The sequence below is a fragment of the Larimichthys crocea genome, chromosome XIX (genome assembly GCF_000972845.2).
Source record: "Larimichthys crocea isolate SSNF chromosome XIX, L_crocea_2.0, whole genome shotgun sequence".
Taxonomy (NCBI): domain Eukaryota; kingdom Metazoa; phylum Chordata; class Actinopteri; family Sciaenidae; genus Larimichthys; species Larimichthys crocea.
Window position 1 is genome coordinate 8666128 of NC_040029.1, and position 27398 is coordinate 8693525.

Here is a 27398-nt window from a genome sequence, read left to right on the forward strand (position 1 = left end):
AAGTACATCAACACTTTAATGATTTTTTACTCTATTGTTTATGATTAATATACTATAACAACATTATTTCCAACCCTGATTAAGGCCGGACAGGTTGGATCCATCACATGTGAGCACAGTAAGTTGTATTAAGGAGAGTCAGTCACAACTTTTGCAAAAATATGCTCATGTCACTATGTACACAAATGGTGTTGAGGGTGATGGTGCACAATGACAGATAAATGTAGCTTGTTTTGGGCACTGTCACCTCTCCTAGGACTGGTTTGGATCTGAATTTGCTGTGAGACGTGTTGATGTTGAAAAAGGTCCTTTCCCCTTTATCACTTGATAAATAATCCAGAGTGAGGCGAAAGAAAAGAGTAAAATAGTTTATTATATCAGTAAAGATCAACAGAAGGCACACATACAGTATCTGAGGGTCAGGACACACAGACCAGTGTCAGTATCTTTCTCCAGCCTCAATCAAACACCACCTCCCTCCTCCATGTGACCATATAGCAAAATATACCATTACATCCATGTTTCTATTCCACCTCAGAGAGGCTGAAACCGACGCAGGACATTAGCAGGCCTGTTGGAAAAATATATTCCTTTCCTACACACTGAAGCAAATCAACTATACAAAAATGCAGAAAAACTATCTGAGTACAATAACTGGTGAGGCGTTTGTAAGAAAAGTCCATGCTCAGAATTAGCATCATAGTGGCAGTGTTAGAGAATCAAAAATAGGAGTAGTACCTTTGTCATAAAAGTCCATATAATGCCAAAAATATTAGCTTTGAGAACAAGTACACAAAAAGACATTTCAATATACATGTTTATAGCAGGAAAATACACGTGTCCCTTTCAAGCAGTACAAGGTTTACCCAAAAAAACAATTAGAAGTGAATTAGTCAGAGGAGTGCCATGGCTTTGAGATACTTTTTGGTTAAAATACAGATCCCAGAGTTCATGTACGGGAGGACTACAGCGGGCCGGCCATGCTACTACATTACAACCGTGCATTGCGGTCACCGTGACGGGGACGAAAGTAATCTGATTTAAATATCGAGGAGGGGGAAAAGTTGGAATATTTTAAACGTAGAGATGCAGAAACTGTAATATTATTGAGAAAAGTTGGAGCTTTATTCTCCTAATATTCAGATTTTATCTTTATGTTCTGACCTTTATTAAATCATATTATATATTCTCATAAAATGACTCTTTCCTCCTCAAAATGTCGATCCACAATCTCATAAAATCTTGAAATATTGTGACTTTTTCCCCCCTCATTCTTGTAAAAATAAACTTTTTCCTGTAACATTACAACTTCATCGTGAAATATTCAGACTTTCTTGTAATATCACATTTGTTTTTTCTTTTTTTGTGGAAAACATTGGTCTTTACCCGTCGTTACAAATAAAACCAAATCACAACAGTCTTGCATTTTCTCCGAGGGAGTGAGTCCAATTTCAAAGTCTCGGAGATGCTCCGTTTTTTTTTTAGGCTAAATCATAATTTAGCAGATAAAACTTTTGGCAAAAGAATAATATTAATATTCTTTTGATTACAAAGTGGGGCACTGCTCAGTAAATACAAAACGTCTCCTCCAGCTGCCGGGCTGTGGAGTCTAGTACGGGTAGCTGTCGGGGAAAGCCAGTCCCTGCATGCACTGCTCGCCTCCTTCAGCCAGGTACGGACCCTCCTCCTCGTAGCTGGGCAGCGGGAGGCCTTCCTCCTCGTTTGGAGGCAAGGCGGCGTCCGGGTCGGCCTTGAGGCTCGGCCTCTGGTTGTCTGGGAACGCCATGGAGAAAAGCGCCTCGGGGTTGCATACGAACTTGTAGACGTATCTTTCCCCGGCCACCTGCAGGACGAGCCAATCAGAGGGGAGAGAAATGAACGACGTCCACCTAACTCTTCATATGTAAGCACAGGTTTGAGTACTGGAGGAGAGAACGAGGTGATAACTCGCCTTTACCTTCTGCATGATGCCTTTCTCGTAGTAGTATCTCAGCGAGCGGCTCAGCTTGTCGTAGTTCATGGCCGGACGATTCTTCTGGATCCCCCAGAGCCGAGCCACCTGAACGCAAAGCATCATCAAGCAAACGCTGTTTTCTGTTCACCAGTTCAACAGAGCCGTGCAGGGTTCCAACGTTCTGACTCACCTCTTCGGGGTCGATTAGTTTGAACTCCATGTTTCGTCCCGTCCACACGATCAGGTGTCCGTTGGCCGGGTTGTCCAGCAGCGTGAGCAGGAACTGCCAGAGCTGCAGGGAGCCGCGGCGCTGGTACGGCAGACCCTCCTGCTTCACTTTACCTGCTCGCAGAGTCACACAGGACACAGTCAGAACATGTATTCCTCCTCGATAACCAGCTGCGGTAATAAGAACATTTACCTTCCAGCCTTTCCGGCACAACACAGGTGTCGTCGTAGTACAGATGTGGCTCTCTGTCATGAGGAAACCCTGCGAGGCAACAGAGAAAATGTTACTGGTTCATATTTAGTGTAGCGAGAAACTCTGCAGGATCAGAAAAGAGGACGAACTTACCAACGTTGTTATTCTGGTACAGGACTGGGGACTTCCCGAATGAGGACGACTGGCAGGTTTGAACCTCTGCAAGAGAACAAGTCATCGTGAATATGTTGGAATCCAGCTGCAAGTCTTAGAAGTTCATAGCAGATACCAAACACACCTGAGTCGAAGCCAAAGTCTCTCGGCTCTTGTTTGATTGTGACATGGTTGAAGGCGGTTTGCGGGCGGCTCAGACCCGGAGCAGGTGGCCCCGGCTCTGGGTACCGTGGATCCAGTAGCTCCTGTTTGAACCCTCGGGGTCCGTGGGGAACCAGGGGCTCGGAAAGGTGTCGCTGGTACAGCGGTCGCCCGTCCCGTCTCGAGGGTTGATACGGCGCGTTCACCAAGGAGGGCTCCGACAGCTGCCTCTGAAACCTAAAGCGTGCCGAGTGTGAGCGCCTGAACTGATTCAGCATCGTATAAAGAGTCCGATCAGGACTCACCTCTGCTCTGTGCCGAAGGAGGCACCGGGTCGGCTGATGGGAGGGCGCGGCAGAGCGAACTGCTGGCTTTGGTTCGCCTGCGCGAGGTTGTGGTGGTGAGACGGGCTCAAGGCAGGAATGTTGGTCAGCTGGGGGGCAGGAGGTTGTAGCTGCCTCTGTACTGGTGGAGGTCCAGCAGGGTGGGTGGAGGCACACTGTGCCGGTGCAGAAGGAGGCAGAGCTTTGAGCCCGGCTGGCTTGTTGTCACAGGCACTGAGGAGGAAACAGGAGGCGTTACAAACATTTCACTGTGAACATTCTGGTTGATACAGATCTGATCTGTGTGTCTGTACCTGTAACTGTAAAGGCACATGTCAGCATGAGGCCTTCTGCAGGGGGACAGGTCTTTAGTCGGACTGGGCTCCCGCTTCACTTTGCTGACGGGCAGTCCATGAAGCATCACTGCAAAAACACACACACATTAGACTATTAGACAATCCTTCAGACTTCAGCGATTATAAAGTCAAATGCTTTTTGATGCTGCCACAAGGTGGCGCCAAAGCCTGAAACTTACAAATCCATCACCTTAAAATCTCAGCTCATCCAAACCATAGAATGCACATTTATTTATATTTATGTCACAATCATCCGATTTTAGCTGAGCAATCGTACATAGAATTACAATTAATGTCTGTTTTTTGTCGTTTTATGCCACACAGATGCATAAAATTGAATCCGAACTGTTCGTGCACGCGCCAGACAATGTCTCATCTCTCGCTCTGCTCCAAATGCAGTCGATTTATTACCGGAAATTTAACAGAAAGTCACAAACAGTTTGTTAATCATGCATCTTCAAATGCAGCCGGTACATTTTTCCAAAGAAACAGGAGAAGAAGCTGTGTCTGCTGTATCTGGGAGGAGAGTTTATCACACAGACGATTTGGACCACGCGTCACCTGAAGAGTTAGGCCACATTCTGTCTGGTCTTAGTCTTGACTTGGTCTCAGTCCCTCAAAGTCTTGTTCATGACATGACTAAACTTGATTTAGGTCAGCGTGTAACAACTGCAACAGGCCTAAATACAGTCAGATATTACATTTATATGATACGACTATAAGGCTGTTATTTAAACTCAACTATTTTATATCTAAGGTCAAAGAAAACAACGCGTCGTGACTGTAAAACTCGTGTTTAAACAGCCTCTGGTTTCATGTTTGAGCAGAAGAAAGACGACCTATCTGATCTCAGCCTTCCTGGAATCTGCAGCGAGATCCTCATCAGCAGGCCCGGCCGTGACGACACCACACTGCCGGTGTTTTCCATCCGCAGCGCAGATTTATTGTCAGAGCTGGGAGTCGTTCTGCCGAGGCAGCTATCAAGCAGCAATAAACGCACCGAGTACGTGTTTGGCAGCGGGCACTGAACGTACCATTCCCCTCAAACTCGGCCTTATCTGTCACACTGTTATTTTTAAAAAGGGACAGGTAGAGTCCTTTTATAATCACCCCTCCCCTCCCTCTCTCTCTCATTTCCTGTGCCACATAACTATTATCATTAAATTGGCACAGATCCACTGTCAGCGTGTGTGAGGGCCATATACTGTATCACCAATCACTGTAAACACAACTGTGTTTACACCGCTGGCCCCAGAGATTACGTAGCCTGCACTCATTCACCCCACAGCTTCATCTGTTGACTCTAGGATTCATTCACGTGTTTGTTTTTAGGTTTCTTTACACTTCTACTCCAACAGAAGGGGATGTTGCACCTTTTCCTAGTTACCACTTACTTTACATGCATTATTTAATATTAAATAACCAATAAAACAGCATTAAAATACGGCCTACATGTCAACGAATCTGTAACAATTACTCCTTAAAAAGCAGGAAGAGCAGCGCGTTCATTAGGGACTATTTCCAGCCGTGGATGAACACACGTTTATTGGTTTGGTGCATGTTTATGGCAGCAGGTTGGCGTATGTTCATGGCACTGAAGGAATATGTCACACAAAGGAATAAGATGTGTTTTAGGTCTTTTCGTGGGATTTCAGCACTCCTCCGTTCAGAAGAATGCCATTAAGACGTCGAGTCATAAACAAAGAATGCGTCTTATCCTGCAAAATGTTCACTCCCTCGCGTACACCTCCGAGCGCTCTCTATGAATATTAGAGGAGAAACAGCTACTCACGGTTATTGGACTGGAAATCTGGAACAAACTGCTCGTCATCGGGAACCTGAGCTGTCAGCGGGGAAAAGACAGGATATTAAAATACTCCTCATCAAATTATCGCCCTGGAAAGTTTCCTACATTTCCCAGAGTACCCTGTGGAAGGGGGCACGGCCATGCAGCTTTAAAAATCAGTAAAATGTTTGATGAGATCTTACCTTCTGCGATCCAGATCTCCTGGAGCTGGCTCAGATCTTGAAAGAGCTCTGCAAGAACGATATTTAACGGCATATTTAAAACCAATATTTCTTGTTTTCTTCCAACCAGCAAATGCACGCTCACTTTTTGACATTGCACACTGTCTAAACAGACAATTTATACTAGTATCACTCTGCATTTGTCAAAACATCTCACAAATACTGATAGAAAAGTAATCCTACTTTATGATTTGGCACAGAAACTACTAGTGGAAGAACGCAGGCATTAAATTTGACTGATTTCTTGTCTAACAAACCAACATTTCACTCCTCAGATAAACACTAAACACCAATAATAAACTACCTTCTGTGTCCTGAGCCAGCTCTGTGTCCATGAACTTCCTCTTCCGCTCGCTGAGACATCTCTCCGCTTCCTCTATGTGACATTTCTACAAGCGCAACAACAAAAACTGTTAAGTAAACACAAATGAGAAATCTTGGCCAGGACGTTAAACTTTCAAACTCACACTCTCGGGCACCATGAAGGGGACCTGTTGATCATAAAAGCCGTCCATGTTGCAGGAGGAGTCCTCACCCTGGAAACCAGAGCAGAGCGATCAGAGAAACGTTACGATCACCTTCATGTGTCGTGACCTGTTTGTGTGTATCCAACCTCCATGACTCCATAGGAGCGTTTACAGCGGCTATAAAAGGCCTCGTCGCCATTGACAGCGTTATGTAACTTCCTGTGATTTAAATGTTACATGCACACAAGCAGCAGGAAGAACAGGTTAATAAAAATGTGATGACTTTGTCGTCTGTCTGGCTGATCATGGATGGATTTCGAGGAAATCTTTCGCTTTAACGTCACAGAAACGCAGCGATGAGGAGTAAAAACACTGCTGAAGAAGAGGCGGATGCTACTTTTGAAACAAACATAACAAGGCTGATATTGTTTTGGATTTTTGTAGCAGAGCCAAAGTTTTGAACATTTAAATCCATTTATTACAAATCATACAGACTTCAAACTCTCTAACCTTTAGTTAATCACTTAAAAACACTGATTTAGTCTAGTTTAAACGGGTTAAATAAACTACTAATCAACTTCTGCGCAGCATTGATTAACAATATAATAACTGTCATAACAAAGTCCTCATGATAAATAATGTAACATACTTCCATAGGTCAACAGGACCTCTTAAAATCATAATAGGGTCTATTTTTTTTATTTATTCATCATTTATGACAGATTATGTATCTTTTAACTCTTTATCGAGGCATTTTAAAACCTTTAGTTGGTCACTGCTTGATTGGAAACACTCTTAAATTCATGTTAATTGTAAAATTACTATTATTATGTAACATGAAGTCCTCAGTCGTGAGAAAATGTCTCCTTGTGCCTGCTGTGGGCTTCCGTAGGTACAACAACAACCCCTCAGAGAAAACGCGTTTTTTTATTTGTTTATTTATTTTAAACAGCTCAGACTGTGACCTGAGTTTGTCTCCGTGTCCGTGTTGACACAAACGCAGCGGCACGCTCATAATTTGTGAATGGAGCTCTGACGCACGGGAGGGAGCGTGCGCGCGTGTCGTGGGACCTCCTTGTTTTTCTCAATGAAGTGAAACTTGATCCTCACAGGAGAGAGGGAGGAGGAGGAGGAGGAGGAGGAGGAGGAGGGGGGAGAGAAAGATTCACGGTGTTAAAGACAGCTGCTGCAGGCGGAAATATGCGCACAGATGCGGGTGAAATGGACGCAATGTTTGCGTTTGATTCCCTGCTCCAGGAAAATGGCGCAGATCGCAGGACAAAAAACAACAACAACAACAACAAACCGACGATTTCTGTACCGAACAAAAGCCAAACCCTGTGTCTCTGTGTCTGTGTGTGTCCTGCAGCTCTCACCTGCTCCGGGAGTCTCTCGGTGTGTAAATAAACGAGCTGGACGCGGTTTCCTCCCCTACATCACCGCGCGAGCTGCTCCCACAGAAAACTCCGTGATTTTTCTCAATGAAGCGCCGCGAGCCCCAGACCCCGAGCCCTGTGCCGCGCTCCCATTGGCCGGGGCGCAGAGTCAGTCACGGGAGCGAGCCAATCGCGTTCGAGGCTGCTCTGACGTCAGGCCCTTGCGTTTTTTTTTATGAATGGTTGCGTTTCATTCATGGATCCGCAGCTTCTCTTAAAGGGCCAGTGCTGCCATTAAAATAAACCAATAAGTAAACAATGTAATTAACCTCTGAGCTCCAAATATGAACAAATAAAACAATTATTAAAAACCCAGTTTTGTTGTGTCTTGTTACCTTGACAACATCCTGTAATACAGGTTACATATTTGTAATGTGTACGTGTACTATTAAGGTCTATGAGTAATGCAATATTAATGTTTATCTACATATACACTCAATACATTGCTATGCTATTACAATCAAACAACTACTCTCATCATCTGTCTGCAAACCGTCTGGAAATTATCATTCATGCCTTTTAAACAATACAACAAATCCCTCTCTCGCTTCCTCCAGCTCATCTAAAACTGACTACAGGGTCGATTTTAAGACTTTAAAGCCCGGAGAGTCCTCGCTCCCGAGTTATTCAACTCACCTTTTAGTCCCCTGTGTCCCCTCTCACTCCCTGAGATCCTCAGGTGTGTCCTTTACCGGTCGTCCCACGGTCCAAATATATCCACAATGAGTGTTTGTAGTCAGCACTGCGAGACTGTGGATTAGAGCTGACACACACACCTCCATAAAAGTGCTTTTTATGTCACATTTTATTCAAATTTTTGATGACTGATATCTACTACTAGTACTACTATTAGCTAGATATTTTAATAATCAGTGTGTTATTAGTATTAGAACGTAAAACTTCTGTTTCCAGTTTCCCATCCTGCGTCTTGATAAATCAACCTTTTGGCTTTTGACCTGCAGACGTCACACTGTGTGTCACTATTTACCGGCACTTAACATATTAAATAATGTAGATATAGAAAATAACCATTTAGTTTTTAATTATTTATTATATTTCTTCTACGTGTAAAGTGAAACTGAAGTTAAACGTTTGCTAAAGAAGCTCCAAGTTTCATCACTTCGTAATGCACAAGAAGTTATTATGGGTTCACACACACACATAAACACACACACACACATAAACACATAAACACACACACACTACTTTTGATAAGGGGTTGTCTGGTCACAGCCAGGTGCTGTAGTTGTATCCACAGACTGTTTCCTGTGAGATTTCCTGAGCACGTTCAGTCTCCACGGATCAATTTAGACAATCATTTATTAAACAAATAAATTCAAAGGCCGCACATGACTGGGAGCTCAGACCTCCTCTCCTCTGAGGGATTTACAAACACTTTGCAGTTTTGCAACCCCGTTACATGTTTGATAACGGAGGATCACGCACGGCTGCTTCAAAGTCCATTCATCTCGGTGGGTGGCGGAGAAGTTTCTCCACTTTTTCTAATGCCACTTTGATCCTTTTTCCACTTCATCGCCGGTGGCTGCAGAGAGATCACCTGATCGTGAGCTGGATGTGCAGTTTAATGCCTGCACGGGGCGAGCAGCGAGCGTTTCATACTTTGATAACTGACTGCATGCAGTTATCAACACTTTGCAAAAAAGTTTGTGGTCAGCAGCCCTGATACAATCCTCACTAAACACAATCTGACAGCATCATCAGCTGCATATGAATTATCGAGGAATCAATGATGCAAACTGTGACGTTATACTCTGCCTTTGGTGCAGTTATTATATCTCTAAAGCTGCCTTGATAAAAGTTCTGCAGCAACCATTAAAAAATAACATTTCAGTCACTGTCGTGGCTTTTCAGAATGAGGCACAAAGAGAAGTGTGATTTTCAAATTGATTTTGCAGAGAAAGGAGAGGACTTGAAAGGGGCGTTTGATTCATACGGTGTAGGAAAGGTCAGTGTTGATCTGCCAGTCTGAAGCTAAGATTCAGATTTAGGGTCTTGAATGATCATTTAAATGTGTTAGTTCATTCACAGTGAGTTCTGGAACACCCCCAACGTTCCTCCTTACGGCTTCAGACTGGTTAACCTGTTGGAGTGGCTGTATCTTTGTCTTTGGCAGGGTGCACCGATTGTTTGTGTCTTACTTGGAAACTGCTCGATCAGCGCCCGGGGATGCCAGAACAGATCTGAGCGTGATAAAAATTGCCAGTTCAAACATCAGCTGACCTCAGCAGCAGCTCTGTTACTGATTTGCAGCCTCTCCTGTTTGCTCGGCCGTCACGTGTCTCGTACTGTGTTCATATCACCTCAATGATTTTTATTCTTCCGTTCTGGCAGATCAACAAGCGTCGATATAATCTGACATCCTGTGTCAGGAAATCAAACTCTGCAGTCGTACGGTTTCTTATCTGCAGCTTGTGTTTATGATATTTTGTTGTGTTGCCTCACTCTCTGTATCTTCACATGGCTCAGCTTACTGGCTTGATTTTTTTAGTTATTTATTGCATTTATTAAAGCAGTAATCTGAAGGTACAGTGGCATGATGTGGACAAGCGATAAGAGAGACGAGGGAGTAAACCAAATGTATAAATGAGTGTTATAAATATATGACGTATTAACTTATAATTATATCTTGTGAACCTCTCATAAAACGATGTGATAGTTTTGACTAGTTCCAAATATAAAGGCAGATAAATTACTTCTTAATTAATGCAAACCATCTGATGAAGTTACAAAGCTTCTGTAAGATCATAAGACAATATTTTATAATATTTTTGTTTAGGAAAAAACAGCTGTAGGGAAATAAAAAATAAGACTTTAATGCTGTCTGATAAATCAGAGCTCTTACACTAATTTAACATCATTTTGTCAAAGTCATACCATTACTGGAGAAATGAGTTCTTTTTATCTGTGTACAGTATGTGTCGTGCATTAAGCTCTCGTGTAGTGCAACTCTAACACCACCAGGTGTCTCTCATGCCTACATCCTGAGCCTTACTGTACCTCATCAACCTGAAACTTGAACTTGTCCCGCTGGAGAAGGATGGGTTATAACCGATGAATGAAACATCACTGAATTTAGATACAGATACATTGTTCTCAAGGGTTGAAATGTGTCACATACAGGTGTCCACATACTGTGTTTTTGTTGTGTCTGTGCACCTGCTGGGTTGTGGGTCCATCTTGACTTTAGACAGGACAGATTTCCTCCTGACCAGCGGTTTTAATTTCCATGACATGCACAGTATTCATGATTGATCGTAATATTTTGGTGTTCTCCGAGCAAGTTTCTATTTGTAACAAGACAAGAAATGCTCATTTAATTGATATTTAATGGAGTGATTGTTATTAAAATGCAAGCACTCCCCAGAAGATGAACTTGACAAAACTTAACTTTTTCAAATAAATGAAATCACTCCAGCTTTGCTTTTACATCATGAGCTTTTATTTGCAGGTGAGCAGGGTTCAGTGAGTGGAGGAAGGTGATGTTGTTGAAGATGCAGTTCACGCATCCACAACACGTCTGATGGAGCCCACAGACGAATGAAGGGCGCCCCACTCGGTGTGCCGTCTGAATTCTCCCTTTTCCAGCAGGTACTGGCGCCCCTTGTAGTTTGGATACTCATAGAAGACCCAGATGCCTTCCTGGACATGAGCCGAGTACACATCACGGAAACGCCAACGGTCTAGCAGGTTGGGCATGTCCTCATCGAACTCGATCTTCTGGCCGCTGAAGTCTGGACGTTCGTAGATGCGGATCCTGTAACGGCTGGAGGTCTTGAACATCACACAACCAAGATGTAAGTTAATTAGTGAACTTTAGAGGTGTTGTAGGCAGGTTTTTAAAATTTTGGACCAAAGCTTCAATTTTCATGGATAGACATGAAAGTGTGTTTAATTTCTGGATTAGTTTAAAAAACGTACATGTCTGATGAAGCGACAGGACCGGATGGTGTCGCTGAAGCCGTTCCAGCTCTGGTAGTTAGGGTACTCCCCTTTCATGAGGACATACTGGTAGCCCATGTATTGGGGTCTCTCATAGACGACCCAGGCGCCCTCTTCCACACGGATGGAGTTACAGTGTCCGAAGTGGGAGCTGAGCTCAGGACAGTCATTGCTGCATTCGAAGCAACGGCCCTGGAAGTTTCTGTCCTCATAGAAGAAGATCTGCAAGCAAGACTCCACCACGTTAGGCCACCACACAAGCATTCATCCCCAGATCCCAGCAATTAACTCGGTTGATGCTGATGCTTCCACGTGTATATATGCTGATACATTTGCTATAATAACTTTCGAAGACGATAATATGTCAGTGGCATGTTTTCTGTGTTCTGCTGCCCCCATGTGGCCAAAAAGATACTGCAACTACAAGGGTTTTGTCAAGATTGACCTGTTTTGTCGAGATTTACCAAAATTTAGACGTAAAGGAGCATTAAAAACATTTCAAAAGTTATATGTGATGAGAAAACATATTTATAATTTGCAAACAATCTGTCAGAAAGTAGTACTCACCTTTCCCGTGCGCTCCATGATCACCTTATGTTCCTCCTCACCTGATCAAATTAAAAGCCTCAGTCGCACTGCGTTACTGATGGTCCACGTTCATATAAAGGCCGATGAAAATGCAGCGCCAGTTGAATTATTGTCATTCAAATGAGCTCATTAACTTAGAGCACATTAGCTGATGCTGCAGTTGTGTCATGGCCTTTATTTATACGCTCGTTTCATTGCTCCTGAATTTTGACTCCAGAAGAAAGCTGGGCAAAGATCTAAATAATGTCATCGGTTGTCTCTTAAATTAAATTCAATTAAAAAACTTTACACAAAGCAAGAACAATAAAACTAAGCACATGGTTTCGCTCTGTGCAAACTGGATTATTCAATCAGCCGTTCAAACATTTATCCAGGCTTTATCACATTGTTCTGAAGCAGTGAGTCCTGTTTCCCTAAACAATGCAAATGCAAAGTACAAAGCGCACCCAAAGCCAGTGTGCTGACAAAAAAAAAACGAGGCCACTGCAGGACATCTGGTTTGATATGAAACGCTTTGAGCTGAGTCAGTGACACGGCAGGAAGTCTGGAAGGTACCAGAGACTTTACAGGAGAGCAGACTGCACTGCATTTTAAACCAGGTGCATGCTTGATCTGGGAAAACTCAAGTTATTCAGGTTAAAGACACAATTGATTTTGTTTTAAGGCGAATTGGACTTGCAGCTACTTTATATCTACTGTCTGCATAAACGAGCAAGATCAAGAATAAAGTGTTATTCTTTAACAAATAAAACGACTCCAGGACAGATTATTAATAATTCCTTCACAGTTACAATAATCAGCTGCAGGGGAATTGTTAATCTTTATGTTTAGAAACCACTGTTCTCCTGCGTAGTGGAGTTGAATTCATTGATCGTCTCTCCTCTCTGCTTAAAGTTTCATAAATAATTGAAATGAGGTGCAGGCTTGTTTATTTGGGCTGAAAACCTTCGGTCACGTTTAGTCAGTTATGCTGAGGTGACTGTTTTTATTATTGCAAAGTCTCATTTCATTTCAAGTTCAAACACATATTGAGTTATCTCTGTTAGGCCGCAATTTGCTGCTGCCTCAATTTCCTTTGAGCCTCCCCAGTATTTGCCGAGTCTACTAAACAGTAGAAACCACGGTGAGATGAGGCAAAGTCGTGACTTGAGGATGGTGGAAGCAGCAGCTGCTTTGTGCTCAATGTGGGTGTAGACATCCACTTAAAATGCAGAGCTGATCTCTTTGCAAACTTTAAATGAAGCACATGTTGAGTGCCTCGATCAAACACAGGGCTTACTTCTTGATTTGTTTAGAGACTTCCCTTCCATTACTCGGTGTTAAATCAAATATCTGTCGAACAGCAGAGGAGCACGCTAAATCTAAAGACCACATCATGTAACGTCCTCCTCTTCCTCACTTACAAAGCCATCAATAGGCCAGATCAAAGCTCCCTTAATGAACACTGTGCGGCCACAGGGAGAATTACGACTGCAGCCTTTGTCAGTTATTGTATAATTATATTGCTACTGGGGCCATCACACTGCAATAAGCTCGACAACAACTAATAAATCAATCTCAGAGCCGATGGGTGCCATGGATTAGAAGCAAAGTCAGTGAGCAGTCGATGACGGGGTGATTCAATCTTTCATTTTGTGCAGTTAAAATCTTCATAACACAAGAAATAAATGATGTTAATGGCCTGAAATGTTCTATTTGTGGACAGGAAGCAAAGGGGCGGAGTCTATAGGAAGGAGCAGCAGGTTCACCCGAGACACACCTGAGGGAGCAGCTTTTGTTTGGAGCTAGGAGTCCTGGGGAGTTTAACAAGGTACATTATTCATTTTTACATCTTGCATGTCTTGTCAAATGTTTACTGTCAAGTGCAAAGATCCTTTCAGAGGAGTCGACCACTGTTTTCCCTGATTTATTAGATTTGTTTGTCATCTTGCGTGTGTGTTTTATGGGCTGAGTCACCTTAACTTGCTGTGAACAGGTAAACTATAAACGTGTATGCAGTCCTGTTTGTTCTGGCTCTCTAAAATATGAATATTAATGAATATGTTGAGCGTAAACTTTTTGACTTTGCGTCACTTGAGTTTCATGTCCTGTAGAGGACGCCATTTCCCCACTAATGCCCACCAGTGTCACTGATCAGGACCAACACAACATTTCAACGTGTTCACTGGTTTATTCTTCTAACATCATGACCTCAGTGCAAATATTTGTGTAAGAACTCACTGCCAGTCATCTCCGCCCGCCTCTGCATCACTATCAGCCTCAATCAACCCGTCCAGCGTTCTGCTGCAGCGGAGGAGCTCAACATGCATGCAGCGGTGCTTGGCAGGTGTAGACGGCTTATCTTAGCTTAGTTTTATCTGCAGACACTCCTGCCTACATTGAGCCTGCTCTGCTGGATCCATATTCTGCTACACCCAGCTGCTTTCTTGTTTCACTTGTTCAAACCAAACTTGTAAAAAGAAATCTCCTGTTAACTCAATTTTGGGAGATTTAAGATGACAAGTGATGGCCTGGTAGTATTAACAAGAGTAAGAAGCACTCAACAGGCAGGAGAAGTCTTGATGTAATGGAGGACAATGTTTCCCTTTGAAGTCAATGAAGTGGAGGTGTTATTTTCTTGGCAATCCGCCGGGAATAACGAGGCCGTTGGGAATCCTGAAGCATCGATGGTGCAACTGAGTGTGCGATGGTGAAAGTGGCTCAGAAACAAATCTGTTCAGTAGTTTCGCCAAAACCAAATGACAGACTGTCAATGATGCTGCAAACACTCTCCATGCCCTAGATTGAACCGTTCTCAGAAAGATGACCATCACACATCCAAAACCTACTCTCTGAATTCTCAGTTTGCTCTGTGGTTTGTATCGTGGATGGAGCTGGAGTTAAATAACAGTCCTGGGTGTCTTTGTTTGCAGGAGCTCAGCATGCCAGTGCAGTTTTTTGCATTTACAAAGAGAAATCACTAATGAACTGGAAATACAAAGGCAGTGCAGCACTAATAAGCGCCCTCACCATTTCAACACATTTCCATATATGTAAATGCATTTTAATTTAAACTGAAAGGAAAACAACTTGCAAAGAAAAATGAGTCATTGCTTTTTTCTTTTTTTTTTTAGTTGTTGATAGCAAATCGTGACTCTTTTATACTTTTTGCACATGGAGCTTTATGGACGGATGAAACCATGTGTTAAATATGACAGGAAGAAAACAAAACGATAACAAGCAGCAGCTTGAGATAGGATGATATACATGATTTACAGAGACCCAACAATTCCCACCATGAGCAAGTACTTGGCGAGGGTGGCGAGGAAAAACCTCGAGCAAGGTGAAAACCGATCAGACCAATAAAACAGATGTGACTGCTAAGAGATTAAACACCACGAGATGTGCCTAGCCAGCTTTTCTATTTATGTATAAGTATACAAAGAAATAATAATTTCAGCTGTGAGCTGTAAATACATAATTATCTGTGAAATGCTATTGATTGGAGTGCGCGCACACACACACACACACAAGGGATTTCACTCTAAATGACCACATATACATAAAAACACATCAATATACAGATATAAATAAATAACTAGCAGTTGTAGACAGAATCAGACAGTGCAGATGGTGCCGAGACTAAAATAAATGTGGTTTATGTAGCAGGTAACTGTATATACAGTACGGACAGCAGATTGTGTTTTAAAGAACAAAAACTGAGTGAGAATAAAACATTTACAGCCAGGTTTTTGCGCAGGGATTTGCTCTACATACATCCATTTATCTATAACTGCCTTATTGATCTCTCTCAAGTCCATTAGGAGGGCCTGTAACACTCAGAGCACCTACAGGGAATTAAGAGTTGCCAATTAATCTCACCTTGTCTTTAGATTGTGGGAGGAAACTGGAGCAACCGGAGGAAACCCACACACACAGACTCATGCAAATAGAAATCTTTTATCCACTTCAGACTGTCAGCCTCATCTCTGTAGCAGTTTGCATCATAGTATATGTATGTATAAATTATAGGATGTGGAAAATCCACATATGCGCATGGACATGTGTTGTTTTTGGAGATTTCACACGTGCAATATGATGATCACCATATTCATGATGACTCAAATATGCTTTCTGTTCTTGGGGGGGTGACAGATTTTGCAGCTCCAACTGTGAAACATGACTAAAAAAAAAAAAAAAAAGTGCTGGATATGATGTAACAGCCCAAATAAAGACGGAAAAAAAAGTGCTGGATATGATGTAACAGCCCAAATAAAGACGGTACGACGCTTTGATTTGGCCGCTTGTAACAGGCATTCATTAGGACATGAAAGGGTGAGAGGTGGAGAGAGAATTTCAAAGAGATGGAGAGAGGCTGGCAGAGGAGAGAGAAACGCGTTTGTGCAACAGAGGAGCGGGAAGGGGAGGAGGAGAGAGGGATTGCATTGCAGTACACCCGTGCGTAAATGTGACCATCCCCGCCATCCCTCCGTCCCTCCATCCTCTCCCCTCCTGCCTCCAGCGGCTCCTCTCTCCTCCTCTTAGCCGGGATCACCTGCACGGTGTTTGTTTGTTTTTTGACCGTGGAGTCCCGGGTGTCTCGACTCGGCGCCCTCCTCCAGGGGTTAGGAGGAGCGCCGGGGGCAACGTCCAAGTTCCTGCCGGGCTTCGTGTCCACCTCCGCCGAGAATCATGGCTCGGAGCGGCGGGAGAGACGCGGCTCGACCCGCTCTCGGATGCCGGTGATGCGGGGTCTGATCGCGCCACAGAACACCTTCTTGGACACCATCGCCACTCGTTTCGATGGGACCCGTGAGTACATTTATTTACTCATCAGTCTCTGAACTCCTCCAAAGATCCACAAAGTGCTCACTAAGGATTGAGGACATGTTGATAATCTGACTGATGAATGGAGCTCACAGTTTAAAGATGAATTAAGTCAAACAAGATTCATTTTTTTACAATTTACCAATAATATATGAAAATAAACTAAATAAACTATAAACTAAACACACCCGGTTGCTATTCCTTGTTAATTAATGCTGTGAGTCAGTGTATTAATTACCATTCAAAGACAACCAATCAGTTCAATTGGATATCAATACACAGCAACCTTTAGTGTGGATTCAGTCACGCTTCACTTGTCCTGCTGCCTTAATCTGCTGTGTTGTAACATGTGTTTAGGAAATCTGCAAAATATAAACGCAAAACTTAGATTTTGAGACTTTGCAAGGTCGGGTAATAAAGCAGGACTCACCTGATCAGGTCACAGAGACGTCTAGTGGATTCTCTAACATATTTACAATGAAATCAACACAAACCAGTTGAAACATGATCAAACTGGAGCTCAGTTGGTTTGCTTTCAGTAATGTGCATTTCAAGGCAACATTTCAACCATCACACGGCTTAAAACACAGGATCAAACACATGTATACCTACACAGGGATAGATGTCAATCAACATGCAGGCTGCAGTTACGTAACGCAGTCCTGAAGGTGCAAACTGACAGATAGGACTGAGCGACGGAGAGATGTGATGTACTGCGAAACCCAGAGAGGTCTGTCTATTCTCTGCTGTAAATACAGAAAATTTCATGCAACCCCATCTAAAGAGACAAAACAAAACCATTAGTGTACTCTTCTACGTCGGTTTCTATAGTTATACATTTATACCGTTACAAAATGTACAATTTATACAATAAATAACTGGTTATATATGGAGCAGACGAAGGTTTAAAGTGGTCGATGACTCTGTCAGCCTGCAAAACATGGTGTGAGCTCTTTGTTCCAGGCCTTTTCAGAATTATTCTCTTTGAGATGACCTTTCCATGCCGGATCGACAAAGCTCTCCGGTGACTTATAGATCCTGGCTGACAAGACCGGCCAGAAATGGAGGTTTCTGGGATAAAACTGTGACTTTTTACAGCTTGAGGCTAAAAAAAAAGATCAGATAATCACAAGCTGGGCTCCCAAGATATTCTAGCATGACCACAGACTGGCCGTCAAAAAACGGTCGCTCATGTATCTTTCTAACTTGATAGTAACATAAAAAATCGAATGCAGGTAAATTAAAATCTGACTGATCTGAAAAGCTCTTTAAAAAGCTTAATACCTTGAGTAGGGAGACAACACCGTAGAGGTTGGAAGGATTGATTGGTTGGGAGGAGGTGAGAGACGTTGGGGAAGATAAGAACCATGATTGAACCTCAGACGTACACCTTAATGACCCTGGTGATTTAATCCAGTAAGTCAATTTGTGAATACCTGACCTGAAGAGTAGAGCAGAGTATTACTCCTTCTTCACCCAGGGGGATTTATTGCATCAGTTCTACCTGTTATTGACAGAGGAAAGGATTTCTACCTGTGTAACCTTTAAGAAGGGGATGGATCCACAACATTCAAAGGTCTTAACTTATACTGAGGATGCACGAAGATGCAAGGATCAGAGAAGGGACCACAACATCCGAGATTCCCGCAGGATCCCCCAACAAGATTCCCCAAAGGCAAACTCCCAAGATCCCGCAACCAGGATTGAAGACTGAGGTTTGACGATTGAAGCCTCTTTTCTAGCACCAACCAATGTGACGCCCTGATTGTCCTTTTGTCACTTGACCTCTTCGTCATACAAGACAGCCCAAACCTCCATGATCTAAGCCACCTCAGGCCACCAAATCACTTTGTAGCATCTCGCTGAGATGAGTCTACGACGAGTCACCAAGATGAGTCCGTTGACTGCGGCTCCTCCACCGAGGATGTGTCAGTTTGGTTCAAGAGTTCCTTTAAGTCTTCCCGGATAAGACTTGGCAAACAGCATGGCAAAGAACAAAAGTCTGTCTTCAATTTTCTTCCTCCTCCTTCGTCTCAATGACCACGGAAGCTGCAGCCTTTCTTGCTTGCTGATTCCTTGGGGCGAACCAATCCCAGATGTCCTCATCGTTCTGCTCGAGAGTGTCGATACAATAAAATCACTGGACTGACCAGATTACGAAATTGGTCGTTAGTGCACCCGGTGATACAGAACATGTTCATCGTGACTGATAGTGAGCACTCAAGTATTAAAAACCAGCTGAGCTGAGCAGTATTTTCCAAGTGAGCTGGGACGTTCCCTCTTTGCGATACGACATTAATGCAGGACGATAACCGGGGAGACTCCAGGGACTTCTTTCCAGTTTCTTACATTGCAGTAGAACACTTCAGACAGATTATATTAACCCAGCGATATCTCAGTACACTGCATACATATTTATAAGAGCAAAGGTTATTTCAATGTATCTCTCAGGGCAGTGTGTATACTTTTGATTGGGCTTGGACACATCTTCATGCTCTAATAAGAACAAAAGTCTGTAAAAGTGAGCGAACAGGATGGAGGAGTGACAGATTTTTGTGTTTCCGTCAGGGGAGCTCTGGCAAAAAGCTTTGTGCTGTAAAGTTTTGAAGCTGATGGAGAGTGAAGATTTCCAGTTAAAGGGACACTTCTGCTCTTTGGAAACGGGGTTGCACGAGTTTACTTGGAGTAAACTTCGGTCAGCTCGGAGAAGTGTTTGCTATAGGCAGACTATTTCTTTGGCACTTGCCGCAGAACTTCTGTATTCCCACGACTGTGCCGCCGAGCATATCAGAGACTTGTGCGATCAAAGTTAATCTTTCCAGAGATTTTAAAGATGCCGTGTGCTTTTTTTTTTTCTAGGTATACTGCTGTAATGTCCTCATAGCGTGCACTTGAAAAGATATGTGGGTAGAATACATTTTTCTGCTGTCCCCGTCCACAACAGTCTGTATCTCCAAGACTGATTGACGTCTACGGCACATAATACACTGATAATACCTCTTACAATCCCACTTCAAAGCACCTGAACTATCACTTTAAGGTATAGGAAACACATCAGAGGGCTGCTTTGACTAATAATTAATCTAAACTATAGCTATAGTCATCAGTATCCATCCTCTGGAGGCCGTAGTTGTTGAGACTGACTGACAGTTTCAGCGGTGCATCACTAGAATTTTCACACATTTGAACAAAAACCCACAAAAAGGTTTTAGGTTACTGATGTCTGAGTGGCACCACAGGAAGGATTTCCACACAATGGCCCTTGACAGTCAGTGCTATTGTTGTACAGTGGCAGACGAAGGGCTTGCAGAGTGTCTGCATGTTGGGTAGGAAATACGAAAATATAAAAAAATGCTGGATTATTTCTGAGGGGAAATTTATTCCACCGTTGTGAATGACTCAATAGAAGCTGCACAAAAAAAGCTCCGACACAGAAATTATAAGGGAAAGAAAGAAATCGTAGTAATTTCACAAGCTGTTAAACGTCTTCACGCAATCTTTCGTGATTAATTTATTTTAATCTGACCAGTTTTTGCAGAGAACACAATAACCCAGAGAGATTTTCCGAAGCATTACAAGCTGAAAATTCATAACGGGCCTCCAGAGAATCAACGCAAGTGCAATGCAGTGTCCTGAAAAAGTGCTGTAAACAAACATGTGAATGTTTTGTGGCGGGCTGTCGCTGTCAGTGTTATCAGTGCCGCGGCTTATCGGGGTTCCCTAAGCCGCTCAGGGGCTGAGTCTGAGTGGTTTTGTAGTTCAGCTCGCACGTTATTACACCTGCATTGTAGTGTGGATGTGACAGGCCAACCTAGTGCCTGAGGGGGAATGTGCACACGATGAATACAGCAAAGGGAAAAAATAAAAATAAATAAGGCCAGAGCGCAGGAACTGTTTCTTTGAAACCAGATCACGTCTTTGGAGGAAATTGATCATGTGAGTACGGGGTAATGAACAGAACCTCGCACGCCGTGTGGAAGCAGTAAACATCACAAATCCACCTGCAGAGATGTGATTTAGATCTTGTTAGAGGCACCCGGTGCTGCATTCCTTATATTTTCATGATCCTTTTTAAAAGTGCAACATGTACGTGCAACACGGTGTCAGGCTGAATAATGAAGGGGAAACAAGCCAGCCTCTTCTGACAGGACAATTCCCACATGCACACAGTGCCAGTGCACTTCAGTCCGACGCAATCCTGCAGCTGAATTGGATGAAAATCTCTGCAGCCGAACTGTTGCAGAAGTAGAGGCACAGCAGCAGTGACATATTAGTGAGCACTCTGGTTCTTTATTACTGGCACAGACCACACACAGTACGGTGTAACATAATGGTCATTTTGTGATTTGGACTGTTCCACACATGCTCTCGTGTCTATAAGAAAACTCAGTGATTGGTTTCTTTTCTTTAACATTCATCTTCAGTGTAAGACAATGGGCTCACTTCTCTGTAATATTAATATATTCTTCTGTTCTACCAATTAATCATCTCAAAAGAACAGGGCTATTCTCCTTTCGGGGAGAAGTGGTTCATTAAATCCGAATATATTCTGTCACACTAACTTCAAAATCGCCGGCTGCTCCATTATGTTCAGACTCGTGGACGGTCTTCATCCTCTGCCGCCTCGCAGTGCAGCTTTTTTTTAATTTTACATTTAATTAACACACGTGGCAAACACTGCTGCGCACTTGTTGCATCTCAAGTCCCACAGTGTGTTGTTCTTTCTCATAAACATAAATATTTGCCAACAGTTAGATGAAAAGATCTGCTGTGAAGTTGGACATTTTAACATGGGGACTTCTGGACGTTTGAGGGACTGCAGACCAACAAAACATTTCACATATTCATAACTTGTACTGAGCGACTTCCCACGAGCCTCCTGCACTGAGAGGCACTTTGTACTCTTCGTTTCAGTTTGGCGAGAGCGTTTACACTGGATATGCTTTATTAATACATGAATTATTAAATTTCATTGTCCCCAGTTCATCTTCATGCAATCTAAATCTCTCTGCGTCTCCGTTCATTCGTCTCTCGCCGCCTCTCACTCTCCCATCATTTGCTCTGCTCTCTCGTCTTATATTGGCTCCCATTATTCAAAGCGAGCGCTCCAAGTCCTCCACGTTCATATCTGAACAAACTTTAATGATCTCAGTGGGATGGAGCGCCTTGGCTGTGCATGTCACCTTTTGTACCCTAATTCACTTTCAAAATGAATTATTCAAGATTGTCCCCATGAGTCAGTCTGTCAAATGGTTGGCCTGTTAATATTACGTATATATTACAGGTTGGAAATCGATTATTTAGATTAAAAGTCCTGGCAAAGAGCAGAAACTAAGACCAAATGTCAAGTACTCTCTCTGTCCCATCATTTGTATTTATTCAGTATACAGATACTTACATATACTTCATTATTGCACCATTTTTAGTACACTATTGAGCTATTATATATGAAGGAAATGCAAATAGGAAGCTTGTGTTTGTAATGCTGTTCAAATGTTCATCAAAGATGAAAATATGTATAGAGGGCACAGAGAGGCAGAGAGGGGAGGTGAAGACGCACCGGACGAACAAAGAACAAGGATCATTTGGAGAGAACAATAGCGGGAGATGAAGAAGAGAAGATGAAATAATGTGATTGGAAAGCGGCGGGCGTGTTAAATTCTCCCCCGAGGAGGGAGCTCTTCAAAGTGAGCAGAAGAACTCCACAAAGAGTAAAAACTGAGAATGAGGAGAGAGCTGTGCGTTAAATTTTAATTATGTTTTCTTTGAATTAACGGTGACATGTTGTGAAATCGTAGATGACGACCTCGTGGTTGAGTAAAGCATGTAGCGTGGATGTTACTGTGCGTAAGACTCATGGGAGTTGTAGTCACATGGCTCATGGATGCTATTCCCTGCATCCATAAACATTTATATCAACTCAGCAATTTAGGATTTAGCTTCAAGCATCACTAGTAAAAGCCTGATGGACTGTGAGCACGTCAGAAACTCAGAGTTTCTCTCATCTTCTGATTTGCTTGATTTGAAATAAAAGTCCTCCGATCGCTCACCATCCACGCTTTACCCCTTCCTCTGTTCAGACAGCAACTTTGTCCTGGGGAACGCTCAGGTCCAGTCCCTCTATCCGATAGTCTACTGCTCCGATGGCTTCTGCGAGCTGACGGGCTTCGCCCGTGGCGAGCTCATGCAGAAAAGCTGCATGTGTCACTTCCTGTACGGCAGCGAGACCAGCGACCGCCTCACCGCGCAGATGCAGAAAGCTCTGGACGAACGGCGGGAGTTCAAGACTGAGATCATCCTGTACAAGAAGGGCGGTAAGTAGCAGCAGCTACAGCTTACTTGGGAATAAGTTGCACAGTGTTCATAGTCTGAAATATTAATCAAATCTCCGTTCTTTGAACAGGCTCCAAGTTCTGGTGTCTGCTGGACATCGTGCCCATAAAGAACGAGAAGAGCGAGGTGGTTCTGTTCCTGGTCTCGCATAAGGACATCACAGAAAATAAGGACCTGGACCATGGCAATGAATCTGACACTGGTGAGACAACGCATAAAAGAGAAAGACGGAGTCAGGCATTGTCCAATTCTGCAATAATTCACATGAAATGATCCAATAGAGGGTTTACAGCTGGGGCACCGATCTATCAGCAGACACGACTGGTGGTGTTATGGATGGAGGAGTTGTACACTTCTTTTTTAGCAGAGAAGTGCATCAACTGTCAGTTTTATTATCTAATATTAATGGTAGGTAAATAATAAATCAGAACTTCTTGCATGATGGACCAAAACAAGTGCATATCGTCCATTTAACTTTTTCAGAACTTAACCAAGAATGTCCCCAAACACAACAAGCCTGGATCAACTTATTATCTAACAAACTGCGACTTAAGCTCGGCCTGCACACTCGTTACTGTCTCTGTTATGGAGAGTTTAGTCTCACATGTCGATGTTGGTGGAAATGGCATCAACAGTTTCGGTTTCTCTTTCTTTCACTGGGATCTTCCTCATACCCAGTCCAAAACAAATTGATTTAGTCGCTGTGGTTTCATTTCACAGCTTTGAGGTTTCTCGTTTGATGGTGAACCCGTTCAATCTGGGACTGAACCTCTTGCATCAAGTCGATGCACCTTTCCTGTTGTGTCAGAGGTTTTATTTGTCTTTGACCCTGAGTAAATTGTAAAACATATACTGACATAGCTACGTCATGAAGGCATTGACGCAACAAGAACATTCTTGCAGCTGTCGTTTCTCTCAGAGGTCAACGTTATCAACGTCTAGTTTTGCGTCCTTATTTACAGATGAGGAAAGCGGCCTGGAGATCCGCCAGGTCAGCCGCCCTCCAGGCTTCAACATGGAGCGCCGCCGCAGTCGGGCCGTCCTGTATCAGCTGTCTGGACACCTACAGAAACAGGACAAAACCAAGAGCAAGCTGAAGATCAACAATGTGAGACGTGTTGTCTTGTCCTACTTAGGATTTGACCTGCTCTTCCTGTGGGGAGTATTTAAAGCATAATACTGATATTTTTGGATTTGGTTTTCCACTCGAGAAGAAGAGCTCAAAATCCAACCAGCACTCACACGCACAGTCATCAATGATGAATTCATCTGAGTTCATAATAAGATGAAAACTTCCAAACAAAATCTCTGAGGTACAGTGTGATCTTAATGGCTCAGGACCTTGGTGGGAAGAAATTTGCATAAATAAAAGCCTCTATTTGAATTAATTGTGCGGCTGGCTCATGGTTAAAAGGTTTCTCCCTCTTACATCAGCTAAATGTTCATTTCTACATACAAAATGCCGAGTACTGCTGTGTCCACATATGGGTATATTTACTTAATTTGACCAATTAGTTTAAATTAGCCACTACAGATCACCTGAAACCTTGAATAATAACTGCTAATGATATATATAAAATATTCATACCGCCTGGTCTCTGCATAGCATGAATTTGACTCTACATGTTTACATTTCTAGAGTGTTCTAGGAGCCAATGCAAACCCAGTCCCAGAGTACAAGGTGGCAGACATCCAGAAGTCCCGCTTCATCCTCCTTCACTACGGTGCGTTCAAGGCCGGCTGGGATTGGCTGATCTTGCTGGCCACCTTCTACGTAGCCGTCACTGTTCCCTATAACGTCTGCTTCAACGCGGTGGAGATCCGAGAGGACGGCGGCTCGGGGGCACGCAACCCTCCGAGTGTGAGCGACATCTTGGTGGAGATACTTTTTATCATCGGTGAGGCTTCGTAAAGATTGTGAAGTGAATTATGCATTTGTTGGGGTTTATTTTCAGATGGTGCTCGGTGCATGTGGGAGTCAGAATAAACCACAGTGTGTGGAATAGTAATGAAGGGACAATACCAAGCAATACTTGTTAGTTTGTATTTTTTTCTAACTCACATCCCTTGGCTCCTACTATTTACATATTTTTCTTCATACTTTCCTCTCATGTCAGTTTAAGGGGAACTCCTGGTTTGCATAATTCAATGCAGCAGGTTGGAAAACCACCTCTCCTCCTCTTTTAATTGGCTACTTTAGCTGCACCGTAGTCTGAGTTGCTTCCAACTCCTCCTGAAGCGGGAGAGGCTGTGTGATAATTAAACCTACCCAAACAATGTGGAGTCCTGCTGTCTTTCCCCCCTCTGGCACAAGTCCACTAATCCCACTTAAGGGCAGCTTGTTAAAGGAGATATTTTCATAACCTGGAGCTTGTTGTCACAGCGCTGGACAGTGTGTCTGACATTGCACTATTACAGGAACCATCAACGCTCGAAAGCTGTTCCCAGCAGACTCCAACATCCGTCATTTCATCATCTGTTGAACTTTAGTAACTCAGCACAGTTCAGTCTCAAATATCCAGGTTTACCTTTGAAGAAACTGTTTGCAGAGTTAGATGAAGTGTGTGTTTTCCGTGACAGATATCGTGCTGAACTTCCGAACCACCTACGTGAGCACGTCCGGTCAGGTGGTGTACGACCCGCGCTCCATCTGCATCCACTACGTCACATCCTGGCTGTTTGTGGATCTGATCGCCGCCTTGCCCTTTGACCTGCTCTACGCCTTTAACATCAGTGTGGTGGGTCTCACACACACACACATGCAGTACACTAGCTTTTGAGTTGTTATACACTCTGGGTGCATATAAATCGTACATTTCTCACTGGGCTTGCACTTTGCTCGTGTCTTTGAGTGCGATTTATGTGTTTATGTGCATGTGTGATATATTGGCAGATGCACTATAGGGGTCCTGCCAGCTCTAATAGATGTCATTCTTTTATTGATTGCGCCCTCCTGCTTTATTTAAACCTACACGCACACGTACAAGTAAAACTGGAACTTTGCTCCATATTTTCTGGCTTCCAGGAAAGGCAAAATTGAGAGTCTGAGCTCCAACAAGAAACTCATTATTAGGTAACCGGTAATTAAGCTGATAAACGAGTGCGCTGAAGACAAATTACAGATGGAGGCAAGCGCTGCAAATTAGCCAGATGATGTTGCATCGTGCAGAGCCTGTTGGATGTTTAACAGACACAGTGCGATAGCAGCAAAGGGATCTGAATTTTGTCTTTTCTTTCAGCTCCCATGAAGTTAAATATCATCCTGTTGACTCTTTTATCCAGAATATCCACCTATCCATCATTGCTTATGCAAAAAACAGCAGTGCTGTTACCAAGGCTTGGCTTTTCCGGATACGATTTTACACCCCTGACCCGTGCCTAAATGGATCCAGATATCCAGTGAATGAAATCCTGTCTGAGCAGGTTGTAATTCATCATCAGCAGAGCTCCATCGATTAGCAGATGACTTATTGCAACAGCAGTTTATACGCAGATAAAGCACGAATCTAATAAAGGGACCAGAGGGTCATTTCTCAACCTCAGGACCTCCACGTTCAGAATGATAATGACAGCGATTTTCTCTGGATGTCTTTTTTAAAATTTCAACAGTTTGTTTTGAGATTAGTGTCCCGCGGTATTTTTTGTCTTCAGGTTCATCTGTGGAGCTAGTGGGGCACAGCTCTCAGCGTGCATGTACTCTCCAATTAGAAACCTCCCTCAGCTCCAGATTGGAAAGTAGTTCACAGTTTACAGGGAATATTCTAGTGTACTTATCCAGGAGGAACTAATCCGGCCCTAATGAACAAGACTTACATATAAAAGTGGAGCTCATTAGGATGTTTTTATACCTTCTAATCCATCACACCTCTCGCTCTTCTACTCGCAGAACTTCGGGGTTCATCTGCTGAAGACGGTACGTCTCCTCCGCCTCTTACGCCTCCTGCAGAAGCTGGACCGTTACTCCCAGTACAGCGCCGTGGTCCTCACCCTGCTCATGTCCACGTTCGCCCTGCTGGCCCACTGGATGGCCTGTGTGTGGTACTTCATAGGACGCAGCGAGATCGAAAGTAATAGCCCTGCCTCCTGGGATGTAGGTGAGGATAGAGTGTGTGTTGGTATATAAAAATACAACAACAGGCAGCGCAACACCAAAAAATGGAGACTAAAATATGCACACAGTTTGTGGTGTGTGTGTGGTTTTACTGAGAAAACACCTCTAATTATGGTGATCTCTCTCGCCTCCAACTGTGCTCAACGTGGCAACGTGGGATGAGACAGGAAGAAAAGAGGGATGATGGGTAAGAATGGTGGGAAAACATGCAGAAAAGAGCAGGTCCTCTTTTAATTGTAGGGTTGGCAGTTGGGCAATTGACGCCGAACCCTTGATTGCTTCCGATGAGCAGCGTGTCCT

At 43.3% G+C, this 27398-nt stretch overlaps 3 protein-coding genes across 6 annotated transcripts in view; 1 reads left to right on the forward strand and 2 right to left on the reverse strand.

Moving 5' to 3' along the window:
* Window positions 1-352: 352 nt before the first annotated feature.
* On the reverse strand, window positions 353-7387 carry LOC109141477 (ETS translocation variant 5). 4 transcript variants are annotated; one of them, XM_027291597.1, is made up of 13 exons: window positions 7241-7387; window positions 5865-5933; window positions 5702-5786; window positions 5359-5406; window positions 5162-5212; window positions 3328-3436; window positions 2996-3247; window positions 2674-2927; window positions 2529-2594; window positions 2376-2444; window positions 2145-2299; window positions 1952-2059; window positions 353-1843 (listed from the first exon to the last, which is right to left on the reverse strand). In XM_027291597.1, exons 2-13 carry the CDS (start codon window positions 5910-5912, stop codon window positions 1610-1612), a joined length of 1479 nt encoding a protein of 492 aa, XP_027147398.1. In that variant the 5' UTR covers window positions 5913-5933; window positions 7241-7387; the 3' UTR covers window positions 353-1609. The 4 variants fall into 4 exon arrangements, with proteins under 4 accessions (XP_027147398.1, XP_027147399.1, XP_019127428.1 ...); XM_027291598.1 differs by having other exon boundaries at window positions 2145-2296; window positions 7241-7384; XM_019271883.2 differs by having other exon boundaries at window positions 1958-2059; window positions 7241-7382.
* A 3350-nt stretch (window positions 7388-10737) lies between these two features.
* LOC109141479 (gamma-crystallin M2) lies at window positions 10738-11913 on the reverse strand. Its single transcript, XM_019271898.2, has 3 exons — window positions 11828-11913; window positions 11240-11482; window positions 10738-11092 (listed from the first exon to the last, which is right to left on the reverse strand). The coding sequence occupies exons 1-3, from the start codon at window positions 11843-11845 to the stop codon at window positions 10820-10822; spliced, it is 534 nt and encodes a 177-aa protein (XP_019127443.2). The 5' UTR covers window positions 11846-11913; the 3' UTR covers window positions 10738-10819.
* Window positions 11914-16179: 4266 nt separating this feature from the next.
* LOC104931479 (potassium voltage-gated channel subfamily H member 8) overlaps window positions 16180-27398 on the forward strand; it is a 31635-nt gene continuing 20416 nt past the window's right edge. The window contains exons 1-7 of the mRNA XM_027291573.1: window positions 16180-16639; window positions 22735-22968; window positions 23058-23189; window positions 23950-24095; window positions 24627-24885; window positions 25568-25725; window positions 26874-27081. Coding sequence (XP_027147374.1) covers window positions 16564-16639; window positions 22735-22968; window positions 23058-23189; window positions 23950-24095; window positions 24627-24885; window positions 25568-25725; window positions 26874-27081 — 1213 coding nt within the window. The 5' untranslated portion in view covers window positions 16180-16563. The remainder of the gene's footprint in view (window positions 16640-22734; window positions 22969-23057; window positions 23190-23949; window positions 24096-24626; window positions 24886-25567; window positions 25726-26873; window positions 27082-27398) is intronic.

Coding starts and splice junctions, on each gene's coding strand:
- LOC109141477 (XM_027291597.1), bottom strand. CDS start 5,912: ATGGACGGCTTTTATGATCAACAGGTCCCCTTCATGGTGCCCGAGAGT. Junction 5,407..5,701: donor GCTGGCTCAGGACACAGAAG/GTAGTTTATTAT, acceptor TCGTTCTTGCAG/AGCTCTTTCAAGATCTGAGC. Junction 2,300..2,375: donor TGTGCCGGAAAGGCTGGAAG/GTAAATGTTCTT, acceptor TGACTCTGCGAG/CAGGTAAAGTGAAGCAGGAG.
- LOC109141479 (XM_019271898.2), bottom strand. Junction 11,093..11,239: donor CCTGTCGCTTCATCAGACAT/GTACGTTTTTTA, acceptor GTGATGTTCAAG/ACCTCCAGCCGTTACAGGAT.